This window comes from Lagopus muta, chromosome 3, assembly GCF_023343835.1.
Source record: "Lagopus muta isolate bLagMut1 chromosome 3, bLagMut1 primary, whole genome shotgun sequence".
NCBI classification, from domain to species: Eukaryota; Metazoa; Chordata; class Aves; order Galliformes; family Phasianidae; genus Lagopus; species Lagopus muta.
The window spans coordinates 93,882,717-93,909,343 of NC_064435.1; the positions used below are offsets into that span (position 1 = coordinate 93,882,717).

The window sequence follows — 26,627 nt, forward strand, 5'->3', positions numbered from 1 at the left end:
TTGAACTGAAATATATACAGTTTATTAATCATTTATGTTTATATTTAATATTAATCATGTACAAAATGCTTTAATGGATTTTTTGTAAGATTCTGCTGCACTAACTGCACGATGGAATGTTTTTCTGTGTTTTTGAGAACATCTGAAAGATTTAAGTTATTTTCCATCATGATAACAAAAACTGGTTAGGATTTTTAGAAAGTTACAGTCACACAAGAGACGTCCATAGAAGCAGGCAAAAAGAGAAAGATGTTATTGAAGAATTCATGATCAAATTTTATTTTTTATTTAACTCAGAACATGAAATGAATTATACTAATATGTTGAGCCAATAAAAGTGGACGCTTCTGTAGAATATAAGTGTGGAAGACTCTTTTCTTGAAAAAGCTCAACATTTTAAAGAATTATTTTTAAAGAATTTAAATTATTAGTTGTGAATAATGAGGAGGAAATACTGATAGAAACAATATCAAGGGCACTTGTGTCTGGTCACGGGTTAAGTCGTTTATAAAAGGGTTTTACTAAACAAATCTCTGTAAATTTTTAGAGATCTATGTGTTTATAGTCTTTTGCTAAACTATTTTTAAAAGAGAAGATTCAAAACTCAGTAGAAGTGTGCCTGTTCATTGAAATGAAATTCTGTGGCTATTACTTCTGGACCTTGCATCCAAAAAAGTTGTGAAAAATTGTGTCTCATTCTTAAAAAGTGAAAATAAGAGTATGTCAAATTTTGTAGTATCATTTTTTTACATGAATATTGGATTAACTTTAAAAGACAATCATTGCATCCCTCACTTTTCCTCCCTGATTTTGAATAAAACCAAACCTAGATAAAATCTTGGTCCAAATTATAGAGTTTTTCTTCCCAAGATCAGCTGAAGCTAAATTTTATCAAACCTTTCTATATACAACTGAACAAGGCAAGGAAAAATATTTTAAAACCCCTAAACAATTTCTTTAGTTTCTTGACTTAGTGTTTACAGTCTTCACAGATGCATATAGTTGATTTTAAGAGGTATAATATGAGTAATTAATGACAACTCAGAAGTTGTCAACACTAGTTAAGAAAATGCATAGGAAAGCAACTACATTTAAGAGAAGCCAAAATAAATTTAGTACTGTGGCAGAATTTGTTCCTCTGATGCTGCTTTTTTACATCCTGTGAATTACACTTATGCCCTTCCTGGTTCCTACTTTTTATAGAAATAATCCTTGTCAATAGAAAATGTACTTGCAACGCATACTGCACTTGCACAAGTTTTTATTCTGTTCAGATACAATCCACATATAGCATATCTGTTTTTCCAATAGCTACTGGAATATATAACCACTCATAAACAATGTTATATATATTCTTTTTTCATTAGGGGCTGATGTTATCAATTTTGATGGTCACGTAGTGTTACCATACAGATTCAGGAACAAGAAAATGAAAACATTGAAAGATGTCATCTCTCTGAAATTTAAGACCTCTGAAAGTGAAGGTGTAATCTTCCACGGAGAAGGACAACAAGGAGACTATATCACCTTGGAACTCAAGAAAGCCAAGCTTTTTCTAAATTTAAATTTAGGTAATTTTTTTTTTCTTTGGTCTGCTTTTGTGTCCTTTTTAACACTTGTTCTGGTTTCAGCTGAAACAGAGATGTCTTGGCTTTTGCTTAGCAATGGGAGCATTTGCACGGCCAAGCCAGGACAGACCACTTAGTGGGAAAAAGAAGTCACCACTATAAGTGGTGCAAGGGGGGGGTGGAGCTAGAATTAGGCCAAGGGTTTTTCTATACAGTATGACATGCTACTATGCTAGTAGGTCATGACTACTACCTTCTGCTGACCTTCCACAGATGGGGAGGAAGCTGCATCCCATAGTCTGAGGGGAATGAAGAAAGTCTTCAAGGCCTTGGGATGGTTGGTGAAAGGGTCTGGGGCACAAGTTACTTTCTCTTCCCTCCTTTCATTTTCAGGTGATGACATGAGATGGAATAGAAGGATCCAGTCCATAAATGCCTGGCTACAAGACTGATGCTATAGGCAGGGCTTTGGGTTCTTTGATAATGGCTGGTTTTATAGGACACCAGTCTTGACAGTAATACATGGAAAAGGTTTATCTCACAGTGGTAAAAGGGTTCTGGGACAGGAATTAGCAAGGCTCATTCAAAGACCTGTAAACTAACTTTGAAGGGGGATGGGAATGTAGATTGACTTTCACTGGTGGAGAAGTGCTCTAGTGTTGATGAAGACTAGGACATGGGACAGACACCACTTGAGGGTTGCTGGGCATTGGTTGGTATGGAGTAAGAACTTGCATTGCTGGCAGGCCACGGGTCAGCAGGCAGTTGTATTTATTGCTGTGGATTGGTCAGTAGGTAGAGAGTAATTGCATTGTAGTTGTATAAAGTATGCATATATATATTTATAATCACATTTTTTTCCCATTTTCCTCTTCTTTTTTAGTGTATAGTTTTTATCTTAACCCTCAAGTCCTGTCTTTTTTTTTCCCAATTCTTTCCCTCATCCCATCTGGGATGGAAAGGGGGAGTGTGGAGTGAGTTGGAGTGAGTGAATGGCTGTGTGATGTTTAGCTACATGCCAAGTTAAACCACGACAATTCTCAAAAGAACTTATATCCTTCTTTTTCTTCAGATATGGCAGGCCACAAAATTTGATTTTGCGAAAATATTCATCATTCCCTTTACGCTGTTCTTTTTACTTCCTGTCCTATGTCTTCCCACTTAGTTTGTGTGAGATAACACAAAAGTAAAATCAAAATAAAATAAGATCAACAATATATTATTATTATAATCTTGTTGGAATGGAAAGAGGATTGGTAGAACTACATTTGCCTCGGCTATAGTTCCGTTTTCAGAAACTTGCAAGATTTTTGAGATTGGAAGGAATTCTGGAGCTCATCTTGTCCATCTCCCAGATCAACCAGAATCAGCTAGAGCAGGTTGCCCAGGAGTACATCCAGAGCTTCAAGTATCCAGAGCTTCAAACATCTTCAAGAGTTGAAATTGTTATTATCTCATTTTTAAGAAGTGGCTGTGCGAAAGAAAGACGCTGTCTTTAATGCTAGGGGAATAAGGATCACTCTTAAAAATCAGCAGCAAAAAATGATTACTGTCTGGAAAGCCACAGGCAACATGATGTTCAGTAACCTTCCTACAAAGAAGCTGAGCATAAAGGTAGGCAGGGAGAATGTCCTTTTTTTTTTTTAAGCTATTACTATGAAACACTGGACCCACTGAATCTGGTGAAAATTCTGAGAAGGATCAATAACCTTCAGCAAAAACACAGGAAGATCATTTGTGGGAAAACACTGTATTAAGCCATGGCAGTGTGATTGGCCAGAATGTGTTATCAACTTGCACATCTTTACTGATTTTCAGGCATGCTCCAGAAATGCATTATCTCCTCGTGTATTTAAAACACAGAGCAATACACTGAGTTATTGGGCAGCGCAGCAATTTTTTACACTTCTTTTTGAATTTGCCATTTGCTGCTTCATTTGAGATATATACTATCCATTTTTTCTGGCTTAGTTGTGTCAGCCAGACTGAAATGAAATAGGATCTCTGATGAGCACAGCTACACAGGCAAAAGTTTCCAGAAAGCACAGCAGTAAGCTACAAAACTGTGTTTATGTTAAGTTTAATTGCCTTCCAGAAAAATCACAGAATCACAGAATGGCCTGGTTTGGAAGGGACCTCAAGGATCATGAATCTCCAATTCCCTGCCACATACAGGGCCACAAACGTCCACGTTTAATACTAGACCAGGTTGCCCAGGGCCCCATCCAACCTGGCCTTGAACACCTCCAGGGATGGACGGGGCATCCACAGCCTCTCTGGGCAGCTGTTCCAGCACCTCACCACTCTCTCTCTAAAGAACTTCCCCCTGACATCTAACCTCAATCTCCACTCCCTCAACTTCAAACCATTTCCCCTTGCCCTGCAGTTATCAACCCTTTCCAAGAGTTGACTCCCCTCCTGTTTGTAGACTCCCTTTAGGTACTGAAAGGCTGCAATGAGGTCACCCCACAGCCTTCTTTTCTCCAGGCTGAACAAGCCCAGCTCCCTCAGCCTGTCTTCGTAAGGGAGGCGCTCCATCACTCTGATCATCTTTGTGGCCTCTCCTCTGGACCCTCTCCAACAGCTCTCTGTCCTTCTTGTCCTGGAGGCTCCAGACCTGGACACAGTGCTGCAGATGGGGCCTCACAAAAGCAGAGCAGAGGGGGACAATCACTTCCCGTCCCTGCTGGACACCCCTCTCCTGATGCAGCCCAGGATACCATTTGCCTTCTGAGCTGCAACAGCACACTGCTGGCTCATGTTCAGTTTTTCATCCATCAAGACCCTCAGGTCCTTCTGTGCAGGGCTGCTCTCAAGGACTGCTCCTTCCAGTCTGTTAAAATGCTTTGGATTCCTCCAGCCCAAGTGCAAAAAAAGGAAGGATAACACAGGAAGACTAAAGTAAGTTGTATTAGCAGAAGACATTTTTTGCTGCTATTGGTTCATTCTGCACTGAGACTCTTACACACTAACTAGTCTAGCTATACTGGCAGTCTACAGAGGATTAAACTTATAAAGGTGTTATCAGACTGAAAAGACTTTTAATCAGCTTATTATCAAATGCTATGTCCTCACCAGCAGAGTTTCACTGTTCAGAATCTAATACAAAGGCTATTCTAAAAAGAGTGACAGCTTTTTATTTCAGTACTGTAGGAATTAAAACACAGAGAAGTCTTAGTTGAATACAACTTTGCAACTGAAAGTAGCTATTGCTTCCCCGGTATACCTTCATACACCTACTATGACAAATATTTATAGAGTTCATTAATGTGATTATTGATCTATTTGATCTAAGTATTTGTATTTTTGTGGCATCAAATCTCCATATGGTATATCTTATCTTCATAGTGAATTGAATTCCTCCATTGTGAGGCTGTGTGACTGTGTGACATGATTCAGGTGAAGTATCGACAGAATGAGAGGAAAATGTTTGCCTAACTAACATGAAATGAAAATTGCTTTTGTTTCTATTCTTATTTTAGGTAGCAACCAGCTTGGCTCTATTTATGGCCACACATCCGTGATGACTGGCAGTCTCTTAGATGACCACCATTGGCACTCCATCGTTATAGAACGCCATGGGAGAAACATCAATCTCACCCTGGATAGACACATTCAGCATTTCAGAACTAATGGAGAATTTGACTATCTGGACCTGGATTATGAGGTAGATTGTGAAATCTATATATTTTCACTCAATTTTTTTTTATAAAGAAAAGTCCAATGGGAAGATAAACTTGAAATAATTAAAAATGTTTTTTTTTTTTTTAATGTTTTTTTAAATAGCATTTTTTTCCTTACATTTCTTTCAAATAATCTATTCCTTTAGGTATAAATTCCCTTATTCCCTTTCTATCAGATCTTGTCAACATTCATGGGCTGATTTGTCCTGGTTTCATGACAACCAGGCAGAGGGACCTTCAGATTCGTGCCCTGAAAAGGGATAAAGGAAAAGGATAGAGAAATGGGCCTATAACAGAACAGCGGCAATGATCTGAGGAGAAACAAATTGATTTACTAAATAAGATATTGAAATGCAAGATAACACACTATGATACAATATAATACACTATATTAGAACTGAAGCTAATAAATAAAAAATAATGAGTGTCTGAAAACTGAAGGCCCTACTCTAATGCTGAGGCAAGACATAAACAGAAGGGAAGAGAATGAGATCCCGTGACTTTGCCAGGGGTTTTATCTCTTCACTGAATGCAAAGTCATCTGGGGTATGTAGTTCTTCTTCTCTTCTTGGACAGATACCTGGAACTGGAGCATTAACTCTAACTCCAAGTGCACTACATGATGTTACGATATGGAATACTGATAACCAAAAATCATAAAACCATGACAGATCTCATCTGTTATAAGGCTCATCTTAATCTTTTGTTTTAAAATGGGAAATATATGTAATTCAGTAAGGTTAGGGTACACTATAGCTAAGCAGCTACTGTAAGCACAAAATTGATTAAAAAAAAAATCATACCATCTGCTATTACTTTCAGGTGCACATTTTGCACTTGAATCAGGCAAAATTCTTTTTCAGTGACAGCTAATATAAATTTGTAGCAAAGGAAACAGATTAGAACTTTTTTACTTACCAATGATGTTGCTCTCCCTAGGCAAGTAAGTACTTCCTTATATTATCACAAATATATCATCACTAACTTACTTCTATAAAGAAGCAGTAAATTAGAAAAAAAAACCCTTTTGTTTGATCAGTCAGTTAATGCCCACAAGTGTTGATGAGAAACGACACTACACTACACTTGCTCTTAGCCTGAAAAGCTGTCATAAAAAGCTGAAGGAAGAAACTGGAGAAAGGAGCGTGTACTCCTGGTAGAAGAAGATCAGATTATGGAATATTTGAGAATACCATACACTCATAAGTCCACAGGCCCAGATGTGACACACTCATGAATGCTATCATTGTGATTTCCTTGATAATCTTTGTTCAAGAAGTTCCTGAAAATCGAAATAGAGGTTATTCCTGCCTTCAGGTAGGATGGAGTAGGGTCAGAAAATTATAGGCCAGTGGGTAGCTCTTGATCCCTGGGAAGGTGAATCAACAGGTAATTCTGGAAACTGCTTCCAGGCACACAAACGACAAGAAAATAAACAGTTGCTGTCAGCACTGCTTTCACCCAGGTGGAGTTATGTTTAACCAACATGATGAGCTTCTATGATGAAATGGTGAACCTAATGGATGAGGGGAGATCAAACCATATTGCCTATGTGGACTTCAGTAAAGCTTTTGACTCCATCTCCCATAATATCCTCACAGAGGAGCTGTCGAAGTACATGGACTGGATGAGCAGATTGTAAGGTGGTTCCAAAACTGGCTGAATGATCAGACACAGGGGGCAGTGGGCAGCAAATTGTAATTGGAGACCAAGAGTAATCAGAATACCTCAGGGATGGTTAGCATCTTCATTCATTCACCTGGATGATGGGATAGAATACACCCTCAGTTAATTCATGGATGATACATAACTACAGGGAGTGACTGACTCATCAGAGTGTTGGGCCACTAGTTCGTCATAGAAGACCTGAACCATGCTACCAGAAAGTCATATAAGTCGATTTTATTAAAGATTTTCAATTGATTGAACAACAGAAAATGTTAGACAGAGTGCCATAAGCCAATTTACATACATGTGTAACATATGTAAATAATGTATTAGAAGCAGTAAGAATGGAATCCAGGAGATACAGCTTCCTCTCTTCTTTGGCATTAGAGACCTCATTGGCAGTTTCTTTCCAAAGGTACATTTCAATCTCCATCTACATAGATTTACTCATGTTTAATGAAAGTTGTTTTAATGTGTATGAAAACATGTTCTATGGTTTATATAAAAGGCAGAGCCTTGAGTTCTCTATCCTTTACTCTCAATTAATTCACTGACTTTGGATGTTAGACTACATTTAAATACATTGCCCTTATGATAAGTTAATCTATAGGTGGTAAATCTCAATGAATCAAAACAATTTTTCATACAAAACACTGTAATTCCAAACACCCCTACTTTCCTCCTACCTTCACTCAGCTTGCAACTGAACATAATGTCAAGTGGTATGGGATATCTCTTTGGTCAAGTGGGGTCAGTTGTCCCGGCTGTGTCCCATCCCAAATTTTTATGCACCTTCATTCTATTTGCTGGTAAAAGAACATGAGAAACTTAAAAATCTTCGATGCTGTGTAAGCACAGGTCAGCAAAAGCTAGAACACCAGTGTGTTACCAATGCTGTTTTGGTCAAAATCCCAAAAAGACCATTTGACAACAATAAAACACTACAGTAATATTCTCCAGTTGTGGGGTTTTTTTTGCTTTTGTTTTTTGTTTTGTTTTTTTCTCAATGTAAAGTCAAATTAGCATAGAACATCTGAGGATGTGCATGCAAGTATTCTTACATAGCTGGTGTGTACTATTTATAAAAACCTTAGTTTTCAGTGGAGTAGTTGAACTGATATAATTCTTGTATGCAAAGACAATGTTTCTTACTTTTAAAATAGAAAATAGTTCCTTTGAGCTGCATTTTCATGCTCTCAGTAACAACCAATTGAGCTAGCAATGAATAATATTTGGAGGCTTGGCTTTACCAAATCTCAGCTGGAGATGCAAGTAGAAATTTTTGTGAGCTTTCTTGGGCTAGGAATTCCAGTTGTAATAACTGTTTATGCCTCAATATATTTGATATAAATACTTAACATAGATTGCAAAGACAAATCTCATGAATTCTTTATCCTTCATATTTGGGCTGCAAAATATTTATGAAAGAATGTAGCTTTTATTCACTTCCAAATATTTCAGAAAGGCACTGATAGTGTAGAAGTCTGTGTAGCCCCTATAGAGTAACAGGAATTAATGAGCAATTCTAGTTTGTAAAATATTTATTTTTTCTTAGTGTTTCAGCACTATGGTCTCTGGGTAACCCAGGGTAATTAAATTGGTCATAAATAAATAAACATTTATTTTTCGGTCTACTAAATAATTTCTTATTGACCATAGCTACATAATAAAATCATGTTCTCAGTACTAGAAAGTGAACCTGCTTAACAGGAGATAGTTTTTTGGACTATGCAATTCTGTAAAATTCTGCTAGATGAAGTAAATATGTAAGTATTATAAGAAGCAAATACATTGTATTGAAGCCCACAATTACAACTGCTACGTTGTATTCTAACTTCTGGCATAGATTTGGAGCTGAGTGAATGATTCAAATCAGGCTATCTATCTGACTGATCTCTAATCTACTTTTGTTGAAAAAGTACTGAAATGGATATTTATTTCAAGTTGTTAGTAATTTGAAACAGGTACTGAACAGTAGTGATCAGAAGATCAGACCATATGTAACTGTGATACATGTTTTCTCTTTATTTGGGAAAATCTAATAACAGATAGAGTTTACCACCAAAAATATTTGCAGTCATGACTTCATCATAGACTTTTTCCTGCTTTTCCACTTGTTTGATACTTTTTTTTTCTAGTAAGCAAAAAGCTCAAAGCCCTTGTTCTCCAGTTAACTGTCTTTCATTTTCTGATACATTCAAAGATAACCTTTGGAGGTATGCCTTTTTCTGGGAAGCCAAGTTCAAACAGCAGAAAAAATTTCAAAGGCTGCATGGAGAGCATCAACTACAATGGCAATAATATCACTGACCTTGCTAGAAGGAAGAAACTGGAACCCTCTAATGTGGTAAGAACATAACTTTGTCATCATCTAAACTTCTAAACTTCTGCTTCTCTTTCTAAGGAAAGTTTCTGAGTGTGTGAAATCATATAATATACAAAACAAAGTTTGTATCATGCCTAAAGATTTCATTGTACATACTTTTATGATATTGTTTTGTTTGTTTGTTTGTTTGTTTTTAATATCTGGGAACCTGTTTCTGCTGGGATTTAAGTTTCAGCTTTCCAGAATTAGCCGTCAGCATCAGATGAATGTTTTTTAAAGGAAAACCAGTAGATCAATATATTCATTTTTGCTTTCCTTTCATATTATAGTAACCTAGAACCAGGATAGACAATATTGATTGTTAAATCAATTGCAGTGTGTCAAGGCTCTAAATCCTGATATCTTCCATCCCCATGGAGCAAGTAGCATGGGTGTGCAAAATCATTTGAGAGGGATTGCTCAGAGCCATTTTGTGGGAGCTCTGTAAAGCATCAAGATACTGAACTTTGAAACTGTTATTTAGGTTATTAACATTACAGAGGTTACTAACATTATATTCTGGTTTTTTTTCTTTCCAAAGCATTCATAGTTACTTTCACGTTTAAACTTGTGTCTTTCTGTAAGGGCTGATTAGGAAATTACTGTAATTTCTATATTTTTTAAGGATCTAGGCTTTCCTAAAATACTTGCCGGATTACATGAGCAATGTGCGTAGGAAATAAATGTATAATTACCCTGAATTTCAGATAGATTTGTTCAAGGCTTTCTTCTGTACAACCTTCATAAAGCCCTGTTCACAGTATGTATAGTTCCATTACTGCTTTTTTCTTTATGTATTTACATAATTCATAGCAGTAAGCAAGAATAAGACATAAGATAAACATATACAGTAGAAATAAAGCGCAGTGACTTTTCTTGGATGGACGTGCAACTTAAGAGATTTCTGTAGGACAAACTCCAGCCTTGCAAAAGCATAGCACAGTTAACAGTTCTGTAGAGTGTCTATAAAATGGTTTCTGGTTTATTTGGATGTGAATTTTCCGTTTGTTTGGTTTGTTTGTTTGTTGATTAAATTCTGTTGCCTGTAACATTAAAGCAAAATCTGCGTATGCAGATTTGGTAGTATTAGTGGTTCACCACAAAGCTGTGGCATGCTAGTTTAATCTGATGATTCACTTGATTTCCACTTCTGACAATATAAAAACAGAAGTGACCTTTGCTTTCAGATGAATTATTTAAATTGTTTCTGCTGTTCAAAAACAAAATTAGTTTCACTTATGAAATCAACATGGATTTTTATGTTTCCTACAAAAACTTTTATTCTTCTAGTTTTGAGCCTGATTTAGTATGAAAAATACGAAGTTGAAACTAGTATTTTTGTTAATCATGTTCATGTTATTAGCACTTAAGCAACCCAACCAGGATCAAAGCTCCGTTGTAGGAACTGTGCAGATGCATAGCAGTAGATATATCCTGCCCTAAACAAAAAGCAAAAATAAATAACATAGTGAAATGGAACACAGACTAATTGGTAAATTTATAAGAAGCATCATAGGGGAGAAAAAAAAAACAAAAAGAGTTGGGCAAAGAATAAAAAAAGAGGTTTGAGACAAAAAGGAAAACGTCCTTACTGTCGGATTTCAGAAGTTGACAATGAAAAGGAGTGAAAAAATTAAATTTATGCCACAAGGATGTCCAGAAAATCTAAGAAGTTAATCTTGATTTTACACTGAGCAAAAACATAATTAATAAAAATCCTTAGGTCTCACAAACATAGATGTTATGATCATAAATGCAAGAGTCTTTCAACATCTTCTTAAGCAATTTATTAATCTTTAGAGGGTAACAACGTGGAACAAAAAAGTTCTGCAGTCCTCTGTGATAGAATAAGTGGCAGCAAACTTTTAAGGAGAATGAGTAAGATGGATGGCCTTAAACAGTTTTTGCTCTTATTAATAGAGCCTGATTTGTTTTCACAGAAATGAGGCAAATAATAAAAATACACAAAAAGGAGAGTAGGAGAGAGAAGGACAACAAGAAAAAAATTGGAGTGTCAAATTTTCTCCCAAATGGAGAAGCAAGAGTTGGCAGTGACTTACTAGAGCATTAATTTCTATCTTGTTTACAGCTTTATTCAGGTCTAAGACAGAAAAAAAGAACATGCACACGAGTCTTCCATATTTTCTATGTTATTGAAAATAATAAGGTTATGTATGGTAGTTTATATTTGTTTCACTTACATTTACAATTACTAAAATCTAACAAGTTTCTCAAAACCTGTAATAGGAAAATGCTGAGGGAAATCAAACCTGTTGCTCCTTCTTTACATACATCATGCTTCTCCCACTTCAGTGTCTGCTCTTCCATGGATTAGTGAGTGCAATCATGTATAAACATAAGATAAACATTTTCTTTAAAGCATGTTACACTCAAATAAATATTTGAGAAAAATAAAGAGATAACCTGACAGATATTAACCAGAGTTTAACCGGACCCTTTACTATATGATGTATAAATACATGCTAAATGTTTTATTTGCATGTCTCACTGCTCACAGAGCAATTCAGCAAATTATTCTGAATCTATGCAAAAGAATCTCTTACTGTTTGAAAAATGGATTCTTTTACAGAAACAAGCTGCAGATTAGTTCTAACTTTTAGCTAGATCTAGTGACCAATCTGTATCCAATGTCTTTGTTTAAAAGAGGGATTCTCTTGTGAAGTACAGTCATAGTGGGAACTGATAATTCAGTTCAGATTAATCTAAATGGTTCAGCAGGGAAAATACAATTTTGGATAGCAGAGAAATTGGAATTATGTGTTACTTCCTCAAGAAAACTTTTATGCAGTTAGAGTGTTCACGGTAAATGAGCTCAGTGATTAAAAAAAAATAATAAATTGAATGCATTTGGCACCAGTAGCCTAAGGAAGTGCTTTAAGTGCGAGTGTCTTATGCATCAGTATGCTTTGAGAGTGTCAATTTGATGTGAAAGAGTTCTCCTAATGTGTAAATTGTTAGAACCTCTTATTAACAATGCTTCCAGAAAAATTTATAAATGTTTAACAAAGTGCTTTCTGGGTGCTACTTAAATGACATCTGTGGCTGCTGTCTGTAACTGAATCAGAAGGTGCCAGCTCTTACAAAATGCTGTTGTCCTCTGAATCTATGCAGGTCTTCTCCAACACAGAAACAGAATAAATTTTCTTACTCCTAAAGTGAATATTATGCTGAGAATGTTAACAAAGGATTACAAATGACATTTCAGTTGATCTCTAGTGTTTTGTTGTTGGTTTGTTTGTTTGTTTGTTTTCTGTATGTTAAATCTAGGATTGAATAAAAAAAAATGACACATTTGGAAAAGCTCAGATTAACAGTATCTAATATGTTGGCTATGTGGACTTACTGCTTAGTAAGCTGGAAAAAAAAAAAAAAAAGAAAATCTCTGGGGCTACTTTTAGACTGAAAAGAAATAAATTCAATATTAATTCAAAATCAATATAAACAAATTCTGACTATGTGACTCCTACTCGAATTCTGAACAGCATTCAGATGAATGTTATATCTAAACATCTAAATACCTCTGACAATATTGTTCAGTCCTTAATAATTTTTAATGTGGAAATATAAAGCAAAAAAACTGCTTCCCTGATCATCATTATCATTTCTGTATCTGCATCAGATAAAATCTTACCTTCCAAAATTAAATGGAAATTACCATATTGGTGAATATTGGTTTGGCACAGTACGTCAGAAAACCCAACCATAAAACACAGTCCACTTTGCCACATAGTAGAGCTGTTCTTCAATAGAACATATGCATAGAATCTTTGCATTCTATGCACTGATTAATTAAAAAGTCAGTTCTGCAGAGAGATTGCCTTAGGTAAATGCATGATGTTATAAAGTAATAAAGTAAGAACTACAGATTGATTATTACTTCAAAAGAAAAAAAATAATGTCTATAATACAGCTTGGTGTTGTCCTCTCTCACAAGAAAAGACATTAGAACCTGAGTGAATATTTCATGTCTACAGCTCTGGTCTTATTACAGATATATTTTAAAGCTTTTAAATTCAGGATAGTTTACTAGATTTTTGTCAGTTTCCCTAGGAATGAAATTTCACAGAGTGCAAACTCCATATTCTTTTACAAAGGAAATGACTGAGTGATCACAATTATTAGATTTTGTTCATGATCCACTAATCCAAATTGTTCAGCTTCATGAATTATTGCATTTGCTTTTTTAATATTATCCAGAAGAAAACATAACAGAGAAGATAGTTGCTCGCAAGTCATATGGCTAGACTTGTTTATTTAAAGATGTTTTGGAAACTTGACTTCATTTTCATGAAAAGATGAGCTATTACCCTCTTACGGATATCTTTGCTGACCATGAATAGGTTCAAGTTTCTCTCTGATTTATTTCTTCCTCTTTGAAATGGGAATATTAATGTTTTCATGCAAGGTTTATCTTAGATGACAATTTAAAGGGCACAGTGTGCATCTTACTATACATACGTACAGTGCAAAATATAATTAACCCATTCTTTGGCACAAGCCTCTTGGAAAAACAGAAATATCAACAAATACATCAAAATAATAACAGTAATGATGTTTAATAATACATTTTTTATGTGGAACTGACACTAACTACAGCAAACTTTGAATTAAATAAAACCTAGAATACTTTTCTAGAGCTGTCTATGAATTTAGTGGAATCTTATGATTTTACTTATGCTTTTGTTTTTTGTGTGTGTGTGTGTTTTACTCAGGGAAATTTAAGTTTTTCTTGTGTGGAGCCACATACAGTGCCTGTCTTTTTCAATGCCACCAGTTACCTTGAAGTTCCTGGACGTCCAAGCCAGGATTTGTTTTCACTCAGTTTTCTTTTCCGAACCTGGAACCCCAATGGACTTCTTGTCTTCAGCAACTTTGCAGATGGCCTGGGGAATGTTGAGATTGACATTAATGAAGGCAAGGTCAGCGTTCATATAAATGTCACCCAAGTAAAGAAGAATCAAATAGATATCTCATCAGGTAAGAGTTTTCAATTGATAACAATTACGTTGGTATTGTTTAAAAGCATAATCGAGTTGAAAACTGGAAAAACTCTTCTTCAAATTTAAGAATTGAATTTGCAACTGCATATTTATTCATACCGAATCAAATCCTTTATTGTGTGTTTCACTGAGCAAGGCTTAAAGGAATAATAAAAGTTATTAAAATAACAAAATAAGAAAGAACCCACAAATATTTTTATTCTGAGCAAAACGAGAAGACGTTTCACTCTTTACCTGCAAGGCATCTTATTTTCTTTTTTTCCATAACTCTTTCAGTCTTCTTTGCAAAAATATTTGGTTTCAACAAGAGAGAGTAATGTAAACCCTTGCTGAGAATAGTCTAGTAATAAAGAAACTCTGCAAGCTGTTATAAACACAAGGCCAGTATGAAAAAACTATGGCATTTTTCAAGCATACTGCATAACCGTATTGGAGAAGTAAAAGCTTTCATTACTTATCTAAGGAGTGTTTGGGAAATGCTGTGTGAAAGAATTACTGAGCATTAGGTCTGCTTCTGGAAGGTAGGATGCATGTTCATTTCAGTTCATACACTTCATAAAATTGCTTGATGAATCCTAGGGTCAAGAGGGAACCGGCTGATATAGCTGCTGAATCACTCACTATTATATTTGAAAAGTTATGACAGCAAAGTGAAGTCTCCAGTAGCTGGAAAACATCACAGGTGGAAAGCAAGACCTAGGTAACTACACACCAGTCAATCTCAGAGCTGTGCCCGGGAAGACTGTGGAACAAATCCTCCTTAATTCTATGTTAAGGCATATGGAAGATAAGGAACGGATTAGAGACAGACAAAATGACTTCAGTCATGTTTCCTGACCAATTTGATGGCCTTTCATAACACTGACAGCACCAGTGGACAAGGGAAAAGTAACTGGTGTCATCCATCTGGACTTCTGGAAGGCCTTTGACACAACCCCATATCAAAAGCCTTGCCTCTGAATTGGAGAGTTGAGGATTTGAAGGGTAGACCATGAATTAGAAAGGAATTGGCTGGGTGGCCTCATCCTGAAAATTCTGGTTAATGGCTCAGTATCCGAGTGGAAACCAATGATGAGTGCATGTATACCTCAAGGGTCTAAATAGGGACTAGAGATTTTTAATAGCCAGTGAGACCGAGTACACCCTCAGCAAGGTTGGTTCCAAGCTGACACAATAGAAGGAAAGGATGGCACACAAAGAAACCCAGACAGGCTTAAGGAGTGAGCACATGTGAGCAACAAAACCAAGTTAAAAGTCCTGTACCTGGGTTGATACAATCTCAAATATCTGCACAGACTTGGTGATCAAGTCTGACTTAGACCAGCTTTGCAGAAGAAGACCATATGGATTCTAGTAGATAAAATACTGAACATGACCTGAGCACGTCAGATCAGAAAGAAAAATTTCACCTCAGGCTGAATCAAAAGGATTTCTTTTGATCAGGGCTATCAGGGTGAGGGATGTATCTGTCCCTCTCTGCTCTACCCTTATAAGGCCCCATCTGGAATACTGCATCCAAGTCTGGGGTCCAGAGCACAAGAAGGCATGGAGCTCTTGGAGCAGGTCCAGAGGAGGACCACTAGGATGGTCAGAGGTCTGGAGCATTTCTTCTACAAAGAAAAGTTGATGGAACTGGGCTTGTTTGATTTGGAGAAGAGAAGGCTCTGAAGAGACATTATTGAGGACTTTTGATACTTAAAGCAAATTTACAAGAAGGATTGAAAGAGATTTTTACAAGGTCATTGACAAAGAGTAAAATTTTTACATGCAAATGGAATAAAATTAAATTTTATATAAGAAATAAATTATTAGTAAGGAATGTACTGAGGTACTGGGATAATCCAGAGAAGCCATAGAAGCGTTCTACACTTCCACTCCTTGGAAGTGTTCAAGACCAGATTGGACAGGTCTTCAAGTCACATCAACAAGCAAGAGGTATGCCTGTCCATAGCAGGTAACTGGAACTGGATGATCTTTTAAGCTCCCTTTCGACTCAAACCATTCTATGATTATATGATTTTTCTAGATTGTACTTTCATTTCAGATACTTTCAGGCATTTCTGGATCAGCTGTGATATTTAGTATTCTCTACATTGTGTAAATTTACACATGTTGTTAGCAAATTCATGACCTAAGTATGAGGTAAGAAAATAGAGATTGCTTGCAAATAGATCTTGACACGTACACGAGTGTATATGCACACACACATTACTTAAGAAGGTTGTATAGAATTTTAGTTATCTAGCAAAAAAAGGGCAATTTTCCTTTCCTTTCCTTTCCTTTCCTTTCCTTTCCTTTCCTTTCCTTTCCTTTCCTTTCCTTTCCTTTCCTTTCCTTTCCTTTCCTTTCCTTTCCTTTCCTTTCCTTTCCTTTCCTTTCCTTTCCTTTCCTTTCCTTTCCTTTCCTTTCCTTTCCTTTCCTTTCCTTTCCTTTCCTTTCCTTTCCTTTCCTTTCCTTTCCTTTCCTTTCCTTTCCTTTCCTTTCCTTTCCTTTCCTTTCCTTTTTTGCCTAAAGTTATGTGTTATTATTTGCTTAATCTTAATTCCATGGTGAAGATATTCCAGTTTTCATCAATAACACTGACTCGAATTAATTACAGTTGGGTTTTTTTTGTTTGTTTTTTTCTTATGTCCATTATTCAACTTGGCATGTGAAAATATGTTTTAAACATAGTAATATCAACAGGAACTCAATCTGTTTAATTAGTGCACTTTAAATGAGAGTAATGTTTCATTTGGGAAGTGGACATTTTTGTCCACAATTGCAGGTTGGCCTGCAACTACACAATATTCATTGTTTCAGAAAGGAGATTTAACAGATGCAAAATATTTGGCAAGAAAACAGTTGTTTTTAAAGAAAGAAAGAGAAAGTGCTGGGGGCCTAGACTCCATTTAGGACATAATACTTGTCTCTACACATGAAAATAATTTAAATTACTAGCTGAGAGATCGGGGTCCTGAACCACGATATGTATATTATTGTTGATTATGTATAGAGTGTCATATCATTAAAAAAAATAAAAATGTTAATGGCACTGAAATTTCAAATTGGGTACCACTGTGCATAACAACTGACAAGCTATTATCTACGTTGATTAAAACTTCTAGTTCTAGTGTTTTACCTTCTCCAAAAGCAAAGAAAACGCAATTTGAATGTAGGCATTATCAGTATTTGTACTTGTAATAAAACCAGGAACAATCATAGAATCATAGAATAACTTTTTTGAGTTGTGAGGGACTCTTACAGACCATTGGGTCCATTTCCCCAGTGATGAACAGAGACTCTCACAGAGGTCAGAGACCTCAGACACCTGTCCAGCCTGGCCATGAACATCTCCCCACGGGCATAGTGTTGTCTTGCCCCAGATTTGTACAAGACTACAAACTGAGCCACCAGCTCTGGATTCCTACTTAGGAGGGGTCTGCTATCAGGATAGACAGCCAAGTCTCCATGTAGCCCACTCCTCTAGGCATCAGCCCTGGGAAACATGAAGCCAAACATTCTTCAGAAAAACATCTCAGAGAGATTTCTGTGAGCAATGGGGGACATTTGTTGAAGCAAATGGATGCTGGGTGAGCAATAATTCTCACTCAACAACCAGCCTGGGGACTCTGTTCTTTCTTCATTTCCATTCTTTCTGATGGAAATGTCCTTGAAACTTAATTGAGTTTGAATGGAATTTTACACTTTTTGAATTTCCAATCTTATTCATCATTAATCCTTAAATATGTATTCCACAGTACCATTAACAATTAATTAATTTAAAATAATCACGTATCAAACTTTTTTAAAATTCTATTTGGAAGGTAGGAGACCCAATTACAGGCATGGAACTTTATGTGCTGAAAACTGAAACTCAATTTTTCATTGCTCTTCAGCAACATGAGCAAATAGATTACCTCCTGCGATAAGTTTCTGACAGTCCCTCTTAGTTTGACAGTTATTTTAGAGAGAGTCACTTTTGTATATAATGAAAGGAAAAGTTGCCAAGCATATGTGCATATTTTATGCTTCTTAAAACTTAAAAGCTAGATGAAAGATTCCATCTTTAGTCATGCCATTCTAAATTCAGAGTATTTGTACTGTCCTCCAGGTTTACATCAATGACACAGAATGGCATCTAGCCCAAGGGCTGAATTATATTTCTTACACAGGAAAGGCAGCTTTTATCTTACACAGGAAAGGTAGCTTTTTATGAGTGTATCAGTTACTAGTTTGAACTTTTTCTGTTACTACATTCATGTGAAAATATGATGTGCATTTTCTCATATTGGCATCTTCTATGTATGCCAAAAGAGTTAAAAGCAATCTCTATGCAAGTGTTTCCTTGAAACTGCAACATCTATAGTCTTCATTGACTAAATGTGGAGATTTTTTCATGTTAGTTCACTTGAGCTGCAAAAATACATTAAAAAAGTAAAATATAACAATGAATACAAATTTCTAGTTTTAAGTTGATAGCTCTGCATTTACTATGTTTACATCTTCAAAAGATGGTGAGTCCCTTCAGGTGTTTTTGCAAATTGCTTCTTCTCATTTTTAAATGCTGCTGAAGTAGCAGCACATAATCACTGAAGTGAGATAGAGCAACCAAAGTCCTTTTGATCCTGTAAGCTGTCTTTGGACAGCACTGTCTTTGGAAAGCTTGCTCATTAAATTTATGTATTTGAGTTCAGAAAAATAAAGATAAACAACAACAGGAAAAAAACGCCTTTAATTGCCCTGCTGTGAAGCAGCCACTAAGAAATACATTGTTCACTTCAACGTGAAGCAGGATTTTATCAAAGGTTTTCACTGAGCACAAATACTGAAGACTCTATACTTCGTAGAATGCTTCCTTACTAAAGAGAAAAGTTTGGAGGCATGGTATCCCGTATCTTTTCCCCTGGAATATATGCATATGCAACATTTAAGTTTCCATTCATTTAAAAAGCAAAAATGAGTTTTGTTTTATTTTGGTAGATTTAAAATAGTGGAATGACACAATCTAAGCTCTCATAATGGAGGATTTCATTTATTAAAATGTTCAGGCTCTTCTAAGACCTCTTTTTATGCATACAGTTTTGCATATAATTTAGGTACGTGCATGTAAACCAGCTGCCAAGTGGAAACAGCTTTACCACAGAAGGAGCACACAGAAATAAAACAACAAATTTAATACTCTGATGTTGGTACTTGGACAATTACTTCTTCAAAGAGTGATACCAGATCACATGCCTCTGGGATCTGGAACTTGCAACTCTAAGCTGATGTTACCGATAGCACTGAGCCTGGGACAGCATAATGTGGTTCTGATGCATGTTAAGGAGAATAAGCCTGGCTTTTGTTCTGTTAGAAAGAAGTGATATGTCTGCTGAATGATAAAGCTTTGTAGTGTGTCATGTCAAGCCTTTCATTTACCAGGACCTCTGGCCCTTCTCCACAGGTCCTGTAAGGTTATCTATATGATTAAAAACAAGACTAGAAACAATTTCTATCAAGTATTCTTATACTTCAGGCTAATTTAGATTGATAGTGAATTTCAAAAATCTAATTAATTATTTCAAGCCTTTGGGACGAAATCCTGAATCAAATATATATTGTCCTGACTTCGGTGGAGATAATGTTTTACACAGAACTTGAACAGTGTTTCTACACAGAGTTTGGGTTATATTTTTTTTTCCTAGAGAGAAATTTAGCCTGCTGCTTGTATGCACTCATACATCAAAGTATTGTTAAACATGCACTATAAATTCTGCAAGCAAAAATAGTTACAAAAAGAAAAGGCTTTGTTGTTTTAGTTGAAGGTGCCTGGGATATTGAAAGATAAACCTAAAATGCATGTTTAAGACATGCTCCCTTATATTCATTATGACTAGAATGACATAAAAGACTATGAAACAACAAATACTCACTATTTCTCTTTCTTAGTGTGGAGATAGAAGAGTACTGAACTTTTTTTTACCTGGTACAGTTCAAAAAGAACTACCAAATCCATCAATGGCCTAGCCAGTCACAGCTCCCTAGCTCCTCTTATCTCCCTAGCTCCCTCTTGGGATACAGACATTTCTTCCCTTTCTTCAAAAACAACAGGGCATATTCTGAAGGCAATAATAAGGATCTGTGTATGTAACATAAGACAATACATCTAATCAAATTTTCAAGTAATCTTGCAAGGCTGCTCAGTTCCCAAAATTCTGAAAGCTAGAAAATTATGTTTTATTGAAAGACTTATTGAAGAAGCTTGAAAATAATGTGTTAGTTTATTACTTCCTGACTTTATTCTTTGCTTTATAGAGACTTTTATTCTGCTCTGGTTTGTTAACTGAGTCATACTCATCTATTAAACAATTACTTCAACTTCCTTGAATGTTTTCTCACTTGTATGGTATTAAATTCTGGTTGCCAAATTTTCAAAGAAAATAAGCTTTGTTATTTATATACAGTTAATTGCCATGTACAAACAGCTGAACAAATTAGCTATTTTAACCTTTTAAAATATGCTTTATTTTTAACGATATGGTCTGAGGCTCAATAAAATACGCTTTACAATATGTCATCAGAATCATTTCAACACCAACACTGAATATAAAATTACAAGAGGACAAAGGAGTTACAGATATTAGCAAAAGACTAGTAATTTTTTGTCAGTATTATTATTATTATTATTATTTTCTAAATGGTAAATTAAACATATAACTCTAATTTGTTTCTTAAAGTAGATCCAGTTTTCCAAATGAAGTCTGTCCATAAGGCAGATTATTTTTCAATTCCACTACATCAAGTAATTACAAAACTTCTAAACCCATGTTTCTGCAAAAATGAAGCCTAGATTAAAAAGCAAACAAAGTAGGTTCTTTGTGGCTCATGGAGTAGTGTATACAGACATTTCCTCATCTACGAAATTGATTTTTATATAGAGAATTTTTGTGTTTCACTGACTATAGACATATCAAAAAGCAACTTCAGAGTTATAAGCGTACACATCATCCACTTCTTAGAACAAATTATTTCTTTTAGCTGGCTATCGTCACTCAGGACTCTGACATTTTACTAAGGAGTTAAGTGTTGTGTCTTCAGTTAAGGAATTTATGTACCTGCCTGGTAACCATACCCAGTCCAACTGATTAATTGCTGCTCAGCCCTTCAAATGAATTTGCAATTGGTTGGATAACAGATACTCCCCAACTCTCCCTGAATGTGCTTACTGCTCTCTCATTGATGAGACATCCTTCATGGGATGAAGAGGACAGTGGGGAGTGCACAGGGCCCAGGTGTAGGGGGGGTCAGAGCACCTGGTGTCTCAGGGAAGCCTGAGGGAGCTACATTCAGTCAGAGTTAAGGAAAAGAAAGCATTGTTGGGGGGTCTGAACGTTGCCTACTCATTGGTAGGCCTGTTGGAAGCAAGAAGACAAGGCCTGGCTTGTCACCAGTGCTCAGTGATGGAAGGAAGAGAGGCTCATGCTGGATAATGAACAACTATGAATTAGGCAAAAGAAAATGACTGTTACCAAGAGGGTGCTCAGGCATGGAACTGGAGCCCAGAGAGGCTGAGGAGCTCTGTCCTCCCCAGGGTATTCATAATTGATGGTGTTTGACTGAACAGACTCCTATGAAGACCGTGAGATTTTAGCCTGGAGAAAGCTCTGGGGAAAACTTATTGGAGTCTTTTGATACATAAATTTACATATTTTTTTAAATCTTCAGACACTATAATGTCTGGAATATGCTTTGTTTGGCACATGCTCTGTAACCATTCACACTTTCTGGAATTTTTACTGTAGAATGTCTCTTGTATGGATACAAGACTTGGGAGCACAGCATCCATCTTTGCTCTGATCAGTGCATTCTAAAATGATACCAATATATCACCCATTAGAGTGGGTAAATTTGCAAAATCTTCCATTTTCATGCCATAAATAACTTAAATAACCATTTTAAAGGACATTCCTAGGGTGTTAATGGTGTTTTTTTTATTATTACTAACAGTCTATTGTAATAACATTACTATTTACCCCTTCTTCCATATTTAATTTACTTATTTGAATGGGACTGCAAATGCAACTGAAACTAAATCCAGCCCAAGTCTAACATCCAGTTTTCTGTATGTTATTTAATTTATATGATTTTTATTTTAACATACTTCATTTTACATACATGACGAGAGAAACAACAAAAATACTTACTGTGGGAGCAAAGGCAGAAAAGGGCCTATAAAGTATAAATGCACATACTAATTACACCTAAATCATGCTATTTCACAAGCATAATTCATTTTAGAAGAAAATATGAATGTTTTCTGAAAAAGACTTCAGTAGCTCTCATCAGGAAGAACAAGTTTTTAAGCAAAAGGATCATTGATGGCATATTAAAAGGAGGATATTTACTGTCCATGGATTACTCCAGGCAATAATTTGGAGACAGGCATTTAAGAAGTAGAACAATAATATTCTGGTGCTTCCAGACTGTAACAGGAAGAACCCAGCCCTGAAAAGTTAAGGATGTGCATTCCAGATGAATAACTTTATAGCTGCAGTATGAAGAAAATCATTTTAGTTCTTAGCATCCTTTCTCTTCTTAGCAATTCCATCTTGCAGCATAGCTGTTTTGTTTGAATGATTTTATTTCTGCAATTTAACACAGTTAGATTTTGATGAGTTTGTCAATTGCTTCAAATACAACACAGTCTCCGATGATTTCACCACCGATATTTTCATATGGGGAAAAAATTCTGCTAGTCTACTACAATTACTTAAGCACATCTTCCCAGTGATAATGCTATTGCTATTGCTAGCTCAGTAAGCAGTAAACAACTACACACTTCTCAGAGTCCTTTTCACTAGCCTCCATATCTCATCAGCTTGGACAGCCTATCATTTGGTCCAGATTTATCATCCTTTATATACATTATCTTATGCAATGTCTGAGGCATGGGCTCAGATGTGAATGATCCAAATCATTTATTCCAGGTTCTAATATCCCTTATATAAGTCAAGTTTTCTCTTGTAACTTTCCTACCTGCCTTTACATGTCAACAAAACGTTCCACAAACACTCCTTAACTGTGCATGCAGGTGCTTTTCAATCAAGAGCATGAGTTGTCACAAGCCATGCCCTCTTCCTCCAATCAGGGCCATCACACAGCTTATTCAACTTTGTTTTTCTCTATTGTAGGTGTCCTTGGTTCTCAGCATTGCTTTCTCATGCCGTTTATTTTGCTCCACACCTTCTGCTCTGAACAGTCTATCCTATTCCCGCAGTCTTATAAGTACTACTGAATGCAGTAAAATTCTTAAAATATAAAATTCCATTGAAATTTTGTCATATATTGTATATTTTTGCCTCTACAGGCAGTTGGGATTTTAAATCCAAACATTTTTCTGCTCTTTTTTTTTCTTTGCACTTTTATGAGTGAGCAAGGCCAGGCCAAAGAAGGGAGTTGAGGAAAGAAATCGGCGGGCCAAGACAGTGGATAAGCAGGGAAATGAGCAGAGGGTGCACAAGATCACAGTGTCCCTATGCAAAACTACTTATCTCATGGCTTGCATTTCTAATTATCTCTTTTTCTGACTTTCTGTTTTGCCACCTTTACACATCCCTTAACTGCTCCACACTGAAACATGCTGATTTTTAGGAAACAATACTTTGACAGAACACGTAATTTACATTTCTCAATGAAATCTTAGATTTACTACTGAATGTATCTATTTTCCATAGGGTATACAAAAATACAGCCAGTACATCCCAGGCCTTTGTGTAGAATATTCTAGGATGAAGGTAAATTAAAAAAAAAAAAAAAAAAAAGTGGTTTCTCTGATTTGGATCACTATGCTTGCCTTCCTAATGAGAATAAATAACCAAAATAGAGATTTCATGACTTGTCATCCCTACTAAGACTAGGGAAACATTTAAAATTCTCTTTTTCCTCCATTCTTTTTGGTTTTGTGTATTAATTTGAGAACTTTATTTAGATACATGTATATATTAAAAAAAAAGGCAAGCTATGCTATGAACATATTTCTTAGTGGAAGTAAGAATGTAGATGTATGAAAATCATATAATCATCTGCAGTTTGACAGATTCATAATCTCAGTCTGAAATTTACATAGTTCTTCATGTAGAAATAATAATTAACTATATTTTTCTTAATACAACGGGGAAAGAGAATCACAGAACCACAGAATCACAGAATGGCCAGGATTGGAAGGGACCTCAAGGATCATGAATCTCCAACCCCCCACCACAGGCAGGGCCACCAACCTCCACATTTCATAGCAGCCCAGGCTGCCCAGGGCCCCATCCAACGTGGCCTTGAACACCTCCAGGGATGGACGGGGCATCCACAGCCTCTCTGGGCAGCTGTTCCAGCACCTCATCACTCTCTCTATAAAGAACTTCCCCCTGACATCCAACCCCAATCTTCCCCTCCTCAACTTCAAACCATTTCCCCTTCTCCTGCTGTTAAGACTTGATTCCCCTCCTGTTTGTAGGCTCCCTTTAGGTACTGAAAGGCTGCAGTGAGGTCACCCCACAGCCTTCTTTTTCTCCAGGCTGAACAAGCCCAGCTCCCTCAGCCTGTCTTCGTAGGAGAGGTGCTCCATCACTCTGATGATCTTTGTGGCTCCTCTGGACCCTCATTAACAGCTCTCTGTCTTTCTTGTACTGGAGGCTCCAGACCTGGACGCAGTACTCCAGATGGGGCCTCACAAGAGCAGAGTAGAGGGGGACAATCACTTCCCTGTCCCTGCTGGCCACCCCTCTGCTGATGGACCATCCCAATTCTGATGGAAAATACAACAATACAACAATGTCTATATTTCAAAATTTTATCCCACGTTCACGCAGTAGATTTTATATTCTTGAGTGTGCCTCTGGGATTTTGTGCAAAAACTCCAAGCCTATTGAACTCCAAACTTGCAGTTTTGCATAGAAAAGTTATTTTCATTCCCTCCCTTTTATAACACATACAGTAGGCTGAAAATGAATTATCTTTACATCTGACACTAATTTCCAGCTATTATCTCAGATATAGTACTTTATTAAAAATAACAAAAGAACAATACTGTAAAACAAACAAACAAACAAACAGAAGAAAACAGAAAAGCTTTGCTAGTAATCTTCCATACTTTTTTTTTAATAAGAAAATAATAAACATCCAAACACTGCATTTTAAGCCATGTGGGTATTAAGGTAACTCATTTTCTCTCTCTCTTTTTTTGAAATCTTCTAAATATTGTAGCAACTTGTTCCCAAAAGAGGGATTTATATGTTATATAGATGCAGGGATATGTGAAACAGCCTCTAATCCAACATCTGAAGATCAAAATTATTTTATCAGTTAATGAGGCAGCAGAAGTGAATATATAACATCCAAAATCACCAAGAGTCTGAATATAAGCATGAAGAAGTAACTGGACGTATTTGACTGTACTTTAAAAATTTGGTATTTGATTATCCTGACTGATAAATGAGTCACTAAAAATCGATGTATGAGATGTCTGTCTTAGACTAAATCTTAGTAAGAATCTTCAGAATACTTCAATATTCTTCAAATATGAGTTTTTAATTGTTATGTTAATATTTGTTAGTATGCCAGACTGTCATGATTTTAGGATTTTTGGTTGTCAGTATAGTACATTATAAGGTCATGTAGTGAACTGGGAGTTAGAGAGTCCATGCTCCAGTTCCATGGATAGTTCTGAGTACCTGGTTCTCAGCAGAGAAGAACTGCATGCTACATATCCCAGAGGACTTTGTGCTGTGTTTCAGTTTTCTGTTGAGAAGGAAAAGATAAAAACCGACCACAAATCACTGGCCCTCCCCTTTTTGGATCGTCTGGCTCTTCTCTGTTGCGGATGCCATCTCCTCAGAGCCTTAGAGCAAGGGCTTTGGCTTTCAGACACTCTCATTTTATTTAATTTAGTATTTCCAATTGCAACTATATTGTATTATATCGTATTATAGCGTGTTATCTTGCATGACAATATCTTATTTAGTAAATTAGCTTGTTTCTCCTCTGATCGTTGCCACTGTTTTGTTTTTAGGCCCATGTCTCTACCCTTTTGTCCTTTTTCCCTTTTCTGGGGCATGGGACTATGGGTGCCCCTGCCCCATTGGTTGCTGAACTAGGCCAAATTGACCCATAAACTGTTGACAAAAGTATACAGCATACTCTTATTATTAACTTTTTTTTTTTTTTTTGTATAAAACATAGAATAAAAAAAATAATAATAATTTGAATGTAAGGTCTTATGCTAGCAAAAAGAGAATTTTTTGTGTAATTACCTAACATGACTATTTTTATTTAGTTCGATTTCTTTGTAACAATTACCCTGAAATTATGA

The 26,627-nt window shown here is 36.1% G+C and overlaps 1 protein-coding gene across 2 annotated transcripts in view; it reads left to right on the forward strand.

Moving 5' to 3' along the window:
* CNTNAP2 (contactin associated protein 2) overlaps positions 1-26,627 on the forward strand; it is a 654,845-nt gene that overhangs the window by 328,365 nt on the left and 299,853 nt on the right. For both annotated transcript variants that reach the window (XM_048939493.1, XM_048939492.1), the window contains exons 5-8: positions 1,368-1,571; positions 5,051-5,235; positions 9,123-9,266; positions 14,018-14,282. In XM_048939493.1, coding sequence (XP_048795450.1) covers positions 1,368-1,571; positions 5,051-5,235; positions 9,123-9,266; positions 14,018-14,282 — 798 coding nt within the window. The remainder of the gene's footprint in view (positions 1-1,367; positions 1,572-5,050; positions 5,236-9,122; positions 9,267-14,017; positions 14,283-26,627) is intronic.